The 13,548-nt window shown below is 44.0% G+C and overlaps 6 protein-coding genes across 6 annotated transcripts; 4 read left to right on the top strand and 2 right to left on the bottom strand.

Moving 5' to 3' along the window:
* Positions 1-52: 52 nt before the first annotated feature.
* On the top strand, positions 53-456 carry VTP21DRAFT_3102 (uncharacterized protein; the record flags this gene model as incomplete). Its single annotated transcript, XM_069393369.1, has 2 exons — positions 53-74; positions 236-456. The coding sequence occupies 2 exons, from the start codon at positions 53-55 to the stop codon at positions 454-456; spliced, it is 243 nt and encodes an 80-aa protein (XP_069249712.1).
* Positions 457-842: 386 nt separating this feature from the next.
* On the top strand, positions 843-2,153 carry VTP21DRAFT_3101 (uncharacterized protein; the record flags this gene model as incomplete). Its single annotated transcript, XM_069393368.1, has 6 exons — positions 843-898; positions 972-1,040; positions 1,102-1,150; positions 1,236-1,247; positions 1,314-1,664; positions 1,752-2,153. 6 exons carry the CDS (start codon positions 843-845, stop codon positions 2,151-2,153), a joined length of 939 nt encoding a protein of 312 aa, XP_069249711.1.
* Positions 2,154-2,411: 258 nt separating this feature from the next.
* Positions 2,412-4,833, bottom strand: VTP21DRAFT_3100 (uncharacterized protein; the record flags this gene model as incomplete). The annotated part of the gene is made up of 7 exons (XM_069393367.1): positions 2,412-2,650; positions 2,727-3,267; positions 3,335-3,451; positions 3,508-3,719; positions 3,782-4,225; positions 4,467-4,547; positions 4,608-4,833. 7 exons carry the CDS (start codon positions 4,831-4,833, stop codon positions 2,412-2,414), a joined length of 1,860 nt encoding a protein of 619 aa, XP_069249710.1.
* Positions 4,834-5,165: 332 nt separating this feature from the next.
* On the top strand, positions 5,166-7,049 carry VTP21DRAFT_3099 (uncharacterized protein; the record flags this gene model as incomplete). The annotated part of the gene is made up of 7 exons (XM_069393364.1): positions 5,166-5,241; positions 5,460-5,557; positions 5,623-5,773; positions 5,837-6,127; positions 6,203-6,367; positions 6,428-6,689; positions 6,755-7,049. The coding sequence occupies 7 exons, from the start codon at positions 5,166-5,168 to the stop codon at positions 7,047-7,049; spliced, it is 1,338 nt and encodes a 445-aa protein (XP_069249709.1).
* Positions 7,050-7,907: 858 nt separating this feature from the next.
* On the top strand, positions 7,908-9,872 carry VTP21DRAFT_3098 (uncharacterized protein; the record flags this gene model as incomplete). The annotated part of the gene is made up of 3 exons (XM_069393363.1): positions 7,908-7,998; positions 8,070-8,666; positions 8,755-9,872. The coding sequence occupies 3 exons, from the start codon at positions 7,908-7,910 to the stop codon at positions 9,870-9,872; spliced, it is 1,806 nt and encodes a 601-aa protein (XP_069249708.1).
* Positions 9,873-11,551: 1,679 nt separating this feature from the next.
* On the bottom strand, positions 11,552-13,020 carry VTP21DRAFT_3097 (uncharacterized protein; the record flags this gene model as incomplete). Its single annotated transcript, XM_069393362.1, has 9 exons — positions 11,552-11,620; positions 11,680-11,801; positions 11,857-11,938; positions 12,006-12,061; positions 12,130-12,235; positions 12,298-12,387; positions 12,453-12,544; positions 12,601-12,697; positions 12,760-13,020. 9 exons carry the CDS (start codon positions 13,018-13,020, stop codon positions 11,552-11,554), a joined length of 975 nt encoding a protein of 324 aa, XP_069249707.1.
* Positions 13,021-13,548: the final 528 nt, after the last annotated feature.

Here is a 13,548-nt window from a genome sequence, read left to right as displayed (position 1 = left end):
CGCAAAAATAAGCGCTGCTTAATGTATATTTTAATGTTTTTGGACACATTGGATGCGAAGTTTTTTTTTAAAAGGTAAGCATACATCCTCTCCAACACTTTTTGAACCTTTTAATTTATCAAAAAAGAGACTCTATTTTTCAACCATATTTCATGCTTTTCGTTCTTCGCCTTTTTCAAATCTATTTTTTTTTTCCTCTATTTTTGAGCGACCAATCACTTATTCTCTAATCCAGTTTTATTTGAAAGATCTATTATTTTACACGGCACTTTTCCACATCCTCTCTTAACGTTTCCCCCTTTCGATCTTTTGCGTTGGGGTCGAGTAGTTGTTCGGGAAATCCGACGTAAAAAGCAAGGGGGGACAATAGCCATCCTAGCTCTATTCAATCGCCTTTTGTCTTTGACCAACTTTAGATGGGAATTGAACTACGTCCTATGCTATGTTTCCTTATGATTTAGCAGTTTTAATTGTAATTTTCTAGCTGTTTTTTTTTCGTTTTCTCACTACTTGCTGGCATTTGTCCATGATACTGTAGTGATAGCGAGAAAATGAAAAAAAAACAATGCAAGAATGAGATTAGAGAAGAAAAATAAAAAAGGAAGAAAAAAAAGTTGGAGGTACAATGCCAATGCAGGCCCTTTATTATAATAACACGAATACCTTAACATGTGAAGTTGATTTTCAGGACAATCTGAAAGTTACAATTTAGATTCGTTTTTCTTTTGGGGGATTCGTTCTATTGAATTCCCGCTAAGCAGCTTCTTCAAATAAATACGACATTCATTCCCGTTATCTCGCCCCCGAGACAATTCATAATCCTCCCCTACGGTTAGACCACCATGACATCCCCTGTTCAGGTTCTTCGAACCGTATTCTATACGATCGCACTATTCGGGTAACTACTGCGTACAATTGACTTTGAATGCTAGAAATTGTACACTAAGAACGCTGATTCTTTGTTGGGGTAGTCTAACTGGCGTGCTCAATGCGGTGCAGATCCTCTCTTTACCTATCGCTCTCTTCTCGGAGCGTACAATGTAAACAATCTGTGTGGAATGGGGGCAGGAGCATAACACTAAGCATTGCATTCTTATATAGGTATGAATTGAATAGCAAGCTCGTGAGAATTGTATGGATAACTATGCAGGTAAGTTCGACGGCTTACTGTAAGGCCCGATAAGACGCACTCTAACTGATTCTCGTTTTGAATTCCTGCTATGGTTCGAATACAGCTTATATTTGAGGTATGCACTCCCTCTTCAGATAGTCTTCTTCCATGTTGGCGCGATTAATCACTCTTTCACACATAGCGTGTTAATCAGGGTCGCATCACTTTTTCGGGCCACAAGCTTCCTAGGGGAGAATCGGCCTTTGTCATCAGCAATCACTTGTCGTGGGCCGATTTCTATTTACTGCACTCCCTCTCGATTCGCCGCGGGATGATTGGCTATTGCCGTTATTTCGTCAAAGATTCCCTCAAGTGGTTACCTTTCTACGGGTGGGGCATGTGGATTATGGGCATGATCTTCCTTAAGCGGGATTGGCAGCGCGACCAGCGCAAGATCAACCTGGCCTTTGGGCAAATCCGGCGGCTGAACCCCCCGATTCAACTGATCAGCTTTTTGGAGGGATCTCGCGCCACCCCCAAGAAACTCCATGAGGTAGGCACCCTGCCGTTCGTTCTGCTGTAGATGGAAACGAAACCCCTAATCCGCCCCTGAACTCCCTCCCCTCTTCCCCGATTGTAGAGCCAGCTCTATGCCAAGTCCCATGATCTTCCCGTCCTTAAGAATGTCCTTCTGCCTCGCACGAAAGGATTTATTTCCACCGTGAAAGCACTTCGCGGTACCAATATCAAGCACGTATACGACTTTACCATTGCATATAAGCATGAAACACTCGGTTTCGGCCACCCTCCCTCCGTACAGCGCGTCCATCAGCCAAGAATCTCCCCTGAATATGAATGCCACGTGCACGTGCGGAGATACTCCGTGGATGAGCTTCCGCAAGACGATGCCGGGTTGAATCAGTGGGTGCGTGATCGGTTCGTTGAAAAGGACGCGCTGCTTGAGCAGATGCGCACTGCATGGCCCAAGGAGGGCGATGACTTCGACGGCACCGAGGTGTATACGGAGGCGCTCAAGTTTTAAATTAATCGGCTATTTAGAGTTCTGTTTCTAGTTTCCTCGCTTTCTCTTATTGTTCAATTTGGATTTTTATCATTAGAGTCTTATTTTAAGCGAAATAGTGCCACAGTGAAATAATAAAAAAATTGTATACCATAGTTTTTTTTCTTTCCCTAAAGTGGAAGACAATGGAAAATTAGGAAGTATAATCTTTTGAGGCGAACAAAAAAAAAAGTAAACACGAACAGAAAAAAGATTAAAACAACGCATTTTTGTTTATTTTCACTCAAAATCTCCTGCATAAAATCTCTCCTCCTCTATATACGAGACGAGCACCACGCGGTCGGCAAACTTGCGTCCCGCCAGCGCAGCAGAGGCCGCTTGCGCTTGCGTCACGTTTTCGTATTGCACAAAGATTTTGCCAAGCCCAGGGACAACCTGTCCCCCCTGAGGCCGCGGGATTTTAACGTTGGTGACTTGACCAAACTTGAGACACTCATCTCGAACATCCTCAAGAATTTCTAGAAAAGATACGTGTGAACAAAGAGAGAAAGAGAAAACTGTGCACCCCGAGTGGGTGGCTTTGATTATTGTTACCTTGATATTCCTCGTCGTCCTCAAGCTCCTCGGGTGTAACCATGTTCATCAGCTGCAGTACGGTAGTCGGGCGTACCTCGCCCATGGGGAGCGCCATCCCTGGTAAAGGCAACCCGTCCGAAGTTCGTCCACTCGACCCCACACTTGCTCGTTGCACCACGAGTTTGCGGTCACCGAGCTCCATTTGATTCAAGCCCTGGCAGGCAATGTCAGTGATGTTTGGATCTGCGAACTCACAGAAAGCAAACCCTTTCGACTGGCCAGTAGAAACATCCTTGACAAGGTGGAACGCGCGCAGTTCTCCAAATGCGCGAAGCAGCTCCATTACCTGCTCATCATTTAAATACGGAGGCAGACCGCCGATAAAGATCTTATGTGGGCTATCGGGAACATTCGATGAGATCACGCCCGGAACGTGGATGGCGGTTTCTCCACCAGGAGGGGGCTGGTAATCCTTTGGACGTCGAATCTTTAGCTGTTGGCCTTGGAAGGCAATGCCATCAAAGGCCATGGCTGCAGTCGCTTCTTCAGGAACCCGGAACTGTTAAGGGATCAAACAAATATTAACTACTTCGGAGATAAATGTCAAACAAATAACTAGCGTGTACCTCAACGAACGCATAGTTTTTTTCGTGGTTGATTTGCACGGAAATAACCGGATTACCGGGGGTGGTGTTAAGGCTTAGTTGAATCATGGTATCATTGAAGAATTTAGCCATCGCATCCTGTAGAGAATCACGTCAGTCAGGTTTTAGAGAGTCAAAGGCCGAAAATAACAAACCTCGGAAATTCCAAGAGGGATCTGGCCCACATATATTCGCCGTGCCTGTCGACCTTGGGATTGCTGTGCTCCAGTGCCTAGAGGTGCAATAGTGCGGGGAGGTCTCATCGGCGGCTCACTCATTAGAAGTGCTGCTCTGGTCGGATCCAAAGCCGGGATGTTGGTAAAGTTTGCTCGATGACTAGCAGGCTGTCCAGGTAAGGGGAATAGTCCTGGTGGAAATGGGTTAGGCAGGGTGAAATGAAATTAAAAACAAACATCAAAATAAGTATACCTGAAGCTTTAACTTGCTCGGCAGTGCAGTGCTCATATCCAGGCGGGGGTACATCCCAATGGTTCAATTTGCGCGGCCACTTATGCAGAGGCAGTATACGGCTCTCTGGACTGGGACTACGACTGCGTCTCGAGCGCCTACTACGCCTATCGCGATCATCATAGTCTCTCTCCCTGCTGGATCGTCGGCGACGACTGGTGTCATCCCGATGACGATCACGTGACCTGGAACGCTCACGTCGTCTCTCTTTTGAACGCCGACGCTCTCGCGACCTTGAGCGTCGATGTCTCTCCCTGTTTCTGTCCCGATCGTTGTCCCGTTCCTGATCTCGATCATACCGTGAGGAGCGATATTTATCTCGATCCTCGCGCTCTCTATCCCTGTCGTGGTCACGACCTCCTCGACTACCGTCCGCCTGCTCATGTCTAGAACCATGAGAACGCCCTAGAGTAGCAAATAACAAATAGTTTTTTCTTTCAGATCGATGCTAAAAAAAGGTTTCCTTTGGATAACTCCTAGGAAAGAGTTTGAGAGTATGGCCAAACTGTGATGACTTCGGTGGAAAAGAATCGGGAAAAAAATAGAACAAAACCATTAACGACATTTTCAAAGATTGTTGCTTCAATCCGTCAATACTTGAAAAGTCGTATAAAATATGGCAAGCAATAAAAAAATAAAATGGTACCTTCTTCTATTAGCTGGTTATTTAATGAGCTCAAAAATTCTGTTGCAATGTCGGACGATCGTGTATGGCCTGATCCCGATCCTATATCAAAAATTAGATTAAACACGGAGCTCCTCTTCAAAATGGTAAACAAGCGAATACCATAGGCATAGCCTTGCTCGGATCTGTGATTGTCTCTCCAGTCCTGCCCCTCATAGCCGCGTTCGTACTGATCGTCAGCAGGTGGAGGAGGAGGTGGTGGTGGAGGCGGATGCCCATAGTTGTGTCCGTTCGATTGGGAAGAGTAACGGCTCCATTCGTCCCGCTCATTCTGAGCATTCCACTGATCGTTCATCGCTTCTTGATTTGATTTCCAACCGTCGCTCATCCTTATTTTCTTTGGAGGGAGGGAGCAAATCAGTCGGATCCAATCTCTGAGCGAACTGATAGAGAAAAAGATGTTTACCAACCTGACGACGTCATTCCCCTTAAAAAATTAAAATTAATGACGTTAACAACTCGCCACAGGTTGGTAAAAAAACCGCTCGAGGGGTCTTTCTTTTCATCCAAGTCGCGCATTTCCCTTGCAATTTTAAACCATTTAGTTCCTCACCCAGAGGCTATCTTTTTTTTTTCTCCATTACGGCAGCTTAATTTTTCTTTGACTCATATTTATCAATATTTGGAAAATCAACCGAATAAGTTGCGATCTTAACAGCAATGACGGAGATTGAACATAACTGGAAATTTGCACAATGCTTCGGCGATAAGGGCGAGATAGAGGATATTACGGAAGGTATGGCATCGTCTTCATTAAATTAGCATCATCCTCACTTTGTTTGTGCCGGTGAGAATGCTTGCCCGATGCCAGCAAAGTGGAGGTGAAAAAATTTGGGGAATGTACATATAGCTGAGCAGATTGAGGATGGGCGCATCATCGTTGTTTTAATTGTGCAATCAATGTACATGGGATTGAATGTGTTACTTAATATTCTTTGTGTCTCTTGATAATAGCGGATATCATCTCAACTGTGGAATTTGATTACACCGGCGACTATCTTGCAACAGGCGATAGAGGTGGACGTGTTGTGCTGTTTGAGCGAAATGAGGGTGTAAGTGGTTTAGTGTTCGTCCGATGCGAATTTAACAAATTTTAATGGTTCCATAAATTGTTCAGAAACATGGATGCGAGTATAGGTTCTATACAGAGTTTCAGTCGCATGACGCGGAATTTGATTATTTGAAGAGTTTGGAAATTGAAGAGAAGATCAACAAGATCAAATGGTGCAAGCGTAGCAATTCTGCCCATTTTCTCCTTTCAACAAATGGTATGCATTGACGCTCTGGCAATTGATTTCCACTGGCTCTTATTCATCCCAACCCTTTTGCAGACAAGACCATTAAACTGTGGAAAATTTTCGAAAAGAATATCAAGGTCGTGTCAGAGAGCAATCTTACGGGCACAAATGGCGTTCCCGATATGAGTAGTATTCAATCTCTTCGTCTCCCAAAACTCTCATTACATGATACAATCGTTGCCGCAGTACCTCGAAAAATCTACCAGAACGCACATGCCTACCACATCAACTCGATTTCCATCAACTCTGACGGGGAAACATTCCTCTCCGCGGATGACCTTCGCATCAATTTATGGAATTTGGACATTAGCGACCAGAGCTTCAGTGAGTAGAAGCGTGCATTTCAAACAGGACGCCATTCAAGGCTAAACTCTTTTCCACCCTTTTTTTTTCCACTAGATATTGTGGATATTAAACCGGCCAACATGGAGGAGCTAACCGAAGTCATCACCGCGTGTGAGAACCATCCCGTATACTGCAACATTTTTGCATACAGCAGCAGTAAAGGCACCATCAAACTTGGTGATATGCGAGAATCGGCATTATGTGATCGACACGCAAAATGTAATATAGGATCTCGCTCTAGGATTTTTTTTTCTTGGCTCTGACCTATTCTATTCCTAGTGTTCGAAGAAGAAGATGACCCATCAAGTCGCTCATTCTTCTCGGAGATTATCTCCTCCATCTCTGACATCAAGTTCAGCGCCGATGGGCGTTATATTTTGTCACGTGATTACATGACGCTCAAAATTTGGGACATTAACATGGAGAATAAGCCAGTCACGACTATCAACATCCACGATCACCTACGTCCGAAGCTGTGTGATCTCTACGAGAATGATTGTATATTTGATAAGTTTGAGTGCATGTTTAATGGCGATGGAAGGTAACTCAAGCCTCTACAAGGACCGTTTAGCGTGGATTTCCTATAACCCACCCTTTGCCTTGTAGCAATGTCCTTACGGGTACATATAATAACTACTTGCACATTTACGACCGCGAAGGAAAGACAGATATCACACTACAGGCGGACAAGAGCGCATTTAAGGCCAAGCGAATCGGAGCAGCAGCATCTACTGTAGGGAAGGGCAACAAGGGGACGCCACGGAAAAATGGAAAGGATTTGAACCCGGATACAATCGACTATAATCGCAAGATCCTGCATGCATCGTGGCATCCTCGTGAAAATACTATAGCAGTTGCGGCAACAAATAATCTGTTTATTTTCTCGACTCTTACTGCATAGTTTCCTTTATTTTGTCTTTCCGTGTGTGTAATTTTTTTCATTGTCCTTTTTCTTTTCCCCTTCATAAATATTATTTTTCTTAAAAAAAAATAAAAAATCACCTTACAATAATGATGGATCCTTTATGTAGTTGCCGCTTCTTTTTTTCCTCGTTTTTTTTTTCAACATTATTTTTTTTGGCATAAAGTTGATTTCTTCTTGTTTAAATCATACATTTTATTATTGATTTGGTTATAGCTTCTCCTCTCTGACTATATATTTGGACTAATTGCTTTTTTCTATGGAACTCTTTTTGGCTAGCTTTGTCTATTCTCCACCTTTTTTCCCCTCCTCTTGAATTTTATAAATAAACTGAGCGTTCTTGAACCTTAAACACAGACTTAACTATGGGCTAGCCCCTTTGTAGGGAAGGATCGTGGCGAGATATATTCCCTTATATAACGCAGAATGCAAAGGTGGCTTGGAGCACTTATACGTGTAGTATATGAAGAGTCATTGTGTTGCATGTGAAAGGAACTCCGAAATGCGGGGAAAGCTTAATTTCCCCCACTCCCCCAATCTGCGGACCATTAGCCTATTCATAGCGGCTTATGCATGCGAGCGCAGCACTAAAAGAGGGCAATGCACCCGAACTAAACTCTATGTTCCCCTTTCGATACTATCACATGGATAATCTATTTTCTCGGTAATGATTGAACGAATCCCTCTCCCCCGCAACCGGCCGAACCTTGAGTTCGTCAAGAAGAAGCGCTTGGTTCACACGAAGTCACTTCCGCCTTCTTCTCTCCCTTTTCCTTCCTTTCCCTCAAACTCATTAGTAATTTTTCGTCAAGTGCCTATATTCTTCCTCTCTAGAGCATGTCATCCGGCAGCAGTCTCCCCGCTCCTCCCTCGGGGGCGAACTACAACGATGAGCAGATCGAGCAGCTAAAGAAAGTCCCTTTCTTAAGTATGCCAGCCCCGAAGATCATTCTCAAGTTCACTTCCACTAGAGCGTTACCGATTTATTTTTTTATCTAGATTTCGTTCTTCGCCCCATCGCTCAAGTGGTTATCAATGCCTCCGTCCTTGAATTTGATATTGTTGAAATCAGCAAGCCAACCAACAACACTTTCCACGCATCCATTCGCGGGCTCATTTCGAATGCAGGCCCTCTGCCAGCCAAGATTACCTTCCAGAAACCCATCACACTTCTATGGCGCAATCGGAAGCTCGCTTCCATGCGACTGCCTCAGCTTCGCACAGCTGGAATGAATGGCGCCCCTCTGGATATGCAGGTTACGGGACAAGTCCTTGACCCCGATGCATTGGCGGACAATACGGCATTCATCATGAACAATGAAAACTTTGAATGGGAGGTCATGTGCGAGCACCTGGACATCGTCGTAATGGGAATCAGCATTGTAGGGCTCAAGATGCGAAAGACTCTACCTCTCAAGGGGATGAATGCGTTCCGAGGGAGTGTCACCGTGAATTCATGGGACCTTCCGGCCGATGAGCCAGACGGCATTACGCTCGTGTCTAACTTCGGGATCCTGAATCCAAGCGCAATTGGAATGACCGGGGAGAAAATGGTTTTCAACGTGCTCTACAAGGAGTTTGTCGTCGGGCGTCTCTGTAAGTGTGGCTGATTCTCGCGTCTCCCTTGACTTCTCGACCGTTTTATTTGATGCATCTGATCATGGTTGATTTTTCTGCTTCATAGATATCGAGAATCAACCCATCAAACCCTTCACTCGCAACGTTTTCGACCTCAAAGGAGTATTCCTTCCCCAGAAAACTCAAGAGGGCCGCGCGATCATGTCTGAAATGTTTTCTAACTATGTGAGCGGCGTGCATAATCCGGTGTCTGCGGTGGGTGTGGAGGTGTATGGGCCTGAAGGGCGCGTCGATTGGCTATCCAGTGCCGTTCAGCGCCTACGCTTCGACGTGGTGATCCCTTCGCCAAAGCGCCTGCAAGTCATAAGCGACATATCCATGAAAGACCAAAGCTTGGTTTTCTCGCCGGAGGCACCCTATGCACCCCTATCGGAGTCCAAGCAGTCGATCGTGACGCTCAAGCTACCCTTTAATTTCCTGGTCGACGTAAAGCATGTGGATGCGTCGCTGAATCTCGTCGAGGGTCAGGACGTGGTCGCTGAGTTTGCCAAAGTTTCCACGCCCACTACCACCACCCCCTCTCCGGGTGGTGGCACTCTTGTGATCGGATATCCACCCACCAAGATGAATGTACTGAAGCCCGAATTATTCCACAAGTTCATATCCGAGGTGACGCTTCGAGAAACGGCCCAATTCGAGCTCCAGGGAATAATCGACTCCGAGATCGAGTGTGGAGTCGGCGCCCTGCAGGTGCGAGGAATGAAATACACGGTGCCGATTGCTGTCAAGGGGCTAGCCGGACTGCGCTCCACAGCACAGGCCTCGGCAGTGGTGTGGGAGAAGGATTGGAGCCTGGGCTGCAAGTTCAAGATTTCGAACCAGGGGCAGATCTCCGTCAAGTGCGGGGAAATTAAGCTTGACCTCTATTACAACGACGAGAAGATCGGGGTTTGCACCATTCCGGATCTGTGTGTGCAGTCAGGAGAGGCTATCATTGATACGAATTCGCGAATAGAATTGGGCAGCGGACTGCGCGAGTTCGCCAAGGTGTGGGCTAGCCCGGATAGCGTGGTGGAGCTTGTTGCTCGTGGTAACAAAGACTCGACTCAAATAGAGTCCCTCAAGTCAACCGTGGAGCAATTTGTGCTTCCAATGAAAATTGCAAGGACGTGGCAGGGAGTTACGTCTAGTTTCCCAGCCGAGTTGAAGTCGATCCTCAATTGAAAGGGGGGGGAGTGTTTTGTTATATTTTTGACTTGTTTGATTAATTATTAATGTTTAGTTAGCTTTCACGCTATTCTCTTATTATTCTCTTACTATTCTCTACCTTTGACACAGTTTTGTATGAATTTGTAAGCTTATAATGGCGGAGAGTCTAGATAATTCCATTCTAATGAACTGCAATTTATGTATCTCAAGCCCCGATAGTTTAAATTGTTCAGGGTTTTCTGCGTATAAAGTGGCCAGCAAACGAAAGTTGCCTTCGCTCTATGGGTATCTAAAACATATAAGCCCGGGATGCACATTTTACAACCTTTCTTGGTGGCTTCAGGTTGAGAGTTTTTATGCGTAGAACGAAGTTGAGGCGCAATATCTTAGTCAAACTCACTCTGGGCTAGATGCATTAGGGAAGAGACCTCCGCACTCCCGCCCTGAAGCTAGATATCCCTAGTAAAATTACGTGAACCCGCCCAAAACTCGACCTGGATACGTAAATGCATGCTGCCAAGCCATCAAGCGTTCGAAACAGTTTTCAACCAACACCATCTTGAAATACAGAATGCATATCTCTTGCTCCCTATGTCAACTCAATGCGAGCCAAAGTTTTTTGCATTAAGATTCCCCGGTTATTAGAAACTTTTCTATGTTATGAAAGCTATTTTGAAACGTCCTGAAGGCTTGAGAATTTTGTAGACACGTATCGATATTCGATATTTTCTTGAGGATGAATAGAAACTAATCCTCATTTGAGAGCCATAGCTCATTATTGCGTCTACCGCTCTAACTTTATTAAACTTCGGCCATTGAGCTCTCGGCATTGAGAAGGGCATCATGATCATGTTCAACAGCGCATATATAAAAAGCAAATACATATCTTCAGAAATAGACGAATTATGGGTTGTGGTGTTACATATGAAAGCATAGAATAGATGAATCGACATTGTTCCAGCCGTATTCCAAAGGAAATTTAAGTGTCTAATTAAATATTTGGTCAAACAATGATCTTGCGCGCAGTAGTCTTCTCTTCCATCCCCTTCTCAAATACAGATGCGAATACGACCTGCTATAGGGATATCCATGCATGTAATTCCAATAATGAGGGGGGATCTGTTGAAAATGGTGATGAGGTAAGTACACGGCTGTGAGAGACGGCGAGTAATGTGTGTAGTAGGTCCGTGGGTAGTAGTAGTCCATTTAGAGGAGAGAAAAAGAAGCGAAAGGGAAAGCAAGTCGGTGTACTTTTCCCTCAAATATATATACGAGCGCATGTGGGTGTCATAAATGAGGCGAAGAAAATTCAAGTAATGCCAGGACACTTATTTGCATAGAAATGACTATGAGACCAGGGAGCACGAGGGGTGGTCGCAGTCATCACATGTAAATCTTGTGTATTACAAGCTCCTAGTATGTACTGCTTCGCCAAAACTCTGTTTGTTTTCATTTAAATAGCATGGTAAAAAAAAGATCCCCCATGCAATATATAACACGTCTGAAAGTAACTTGAAGAAGAGGCGCATATCTCAAATATGGTTTACGCGCATTTCGCCCCAAGGTCCGAGCCCTTATTCAACCCTACAAGATAAAATTCTCGTAAAATTACATGGAGGCCATCCGATAGGAAAATGAAACATGAATTTTTTTTTTCCATGGATGCAATAGAAACGGTAGAGTGGTAGCTCGGATTAGAGAAGCTCTAGTTGTTCGAGGGTTAAATGGAAATACTCGGGTAGAGGTGCCTTTAAAATGGGACTCTAACAATTGAACATTCCATTTAGGTCAAAGGAAGTAAAGAAGGAGAAAATTGAACTACCTTCATGGCAGGGATGTGTATGCTATGCAGATGTAAATGTAATGGCGTTCTATCTGAGTGGGTCACGCCCACTGAGTCACATTGAGGTCCCACCCAATATTTGTAATCGCCTAGGATAGGTGCTATTGATCGAAGGTTGAGCTTCCTTTCCATCTCTTAGCAATTTCAATTACTTGCCTTGTAACACTTGCGAGCAATGGGCGCGTAACTGATGCTTTCGACCAGTTAATGGACGCAGCTCAAGCAGTGAAAACCCAGGCTATACAGTTGAAATTTAAAATGTGATATCATGAAAAGGCTCGATACGCATAGGTTTATCTCCATACCTTATGATTGCTTGTCGAAATAGTCCGATAGTCTGTGATAGCCAGCTTTCCACTCTCTAGAACAAAGGAATAACTCTTTTTTAAAACCCATTTTAGGGAAAAACGCACTGTTATTTATTGTTACCAGCCACATGCACTTTCTCTACCGGTGGGTCTCCTTCCACTCTCAGAAAATTCTCAATTTTCTGCCATCCCTCCGTTTTCACTCGCCCATAAACAATAGCTTTATACTGAGTAAATAGACTATCAATTCTCTCTCTGAAATTGGATAAAGGGCAGGAGAATAAATTACTCTTTTTTCTATTTTTCCTGTACGAAAAAGTTCTGCCAGATGTGCACTTGTCCTTCTATTTCGCGCAAGCAACAATATCCCCGATGTATCCTAGAAAACGAAATGAACATATATAGTAACATATAGGCATCCAGAGAATCAAATAGGGAAGCTACCCTATCAAGACGATGCACAATACGCGGCTTTTCACCGCCAAAGCGTAGAGCATCCAAATGCGCATCTATATGCCTCCAATTATTCGTTCCTCCTATTAAGTAAGTGTTATTAATTGAGACTGTGAGGAGGGCTATATACCAAATCTACCGTGAACAGAAACACCACTTGGCTTGTTAATAGCTAGAATATCATCGTTTTTGTATAAAAGTAGTGATTGAATCCAGTCGACCTGGTTATCATTAGCCTACGCTCAATCGACGCCTTTAATTGAATCTTCTCTTTAAAAAACCCATCGAGCTCAATTACCTGGACCTTTTCGCGTCCCTCTTCGTGTTTCCACCCCCACACTACTAAACTCTCCCCAGCATGCACCCTCTCCTCTGGCTTGACTCGCCCTCCTTTCTCCCTTTTAACATTACCTTTACGCAGCCACTTTTGCACGGTTCCTTGAGGGACTCCCATCCGCTGACGGAGAAATCGATCCATGCGAATACCAGCATCGTCTGGGAGAACGGTGAGATTATAACGAGATAATCTAGGGAGAGACGAACAGACACCTCGATTCATCTGATAGTTTAATGTTCACATAACAAGAATTACAATTGCAAAAAAAAAAGACTATTCTACAACATTTCCAAGTCACATTAAGTAGTCACTTTTGTATGCGATGTGCATATTTTGCTCATAATTATAATAGCCCGCCATCATTCTGCATACAATGTACGCAGAATAATGTTAACAATGACAGTAAAATAAAAACACTATTATGAAAAGATATGGTATTTGAAATAGTCGATAAATTCACAATTGGGTTCTTTAATTCTCAATTATCTGATATACACTATGCAACGCAATATACATTACATACACGCTGGAGCCTCGAAAGTTATGTACAAACATCTTCTGATACAAATATAAATTAAAGTATTACTAGATGCTCTTTGAGTTGAAATGATATAAGCAAACTCACGCATCCGTCATGAACTGTATCTCTAAGCAAAATAATGTCTGATTAGGATCGTACTATTATATTATCTCTAATCTACAGGCACTTTACCAAAACTTATTTTAATAGCGAGTGACCCAAATACCATG

Source organism: Calcarisporiella thermophila (genome assembly GCF_041956535.1).
Source record: "Calcarisporiella thermophila strain CBS 279.70 unplaced genomic scaffold VTP21scaffold_16, whole genome shotgun sequence".
Taxonomy (NCBI): Eukaryota; Fungi; Calcarisporiellomycota; class Calcarisporiellomycetes; order Calcarisporiellales; family Calcarisporiellaceae; genus Calcarisporiella; species Calcarisporiella thermophila.
Note: the sequence above shows the minus strand (reverse complement) of the source record. Positions and strands in the feature narration are given on the sequence as shown.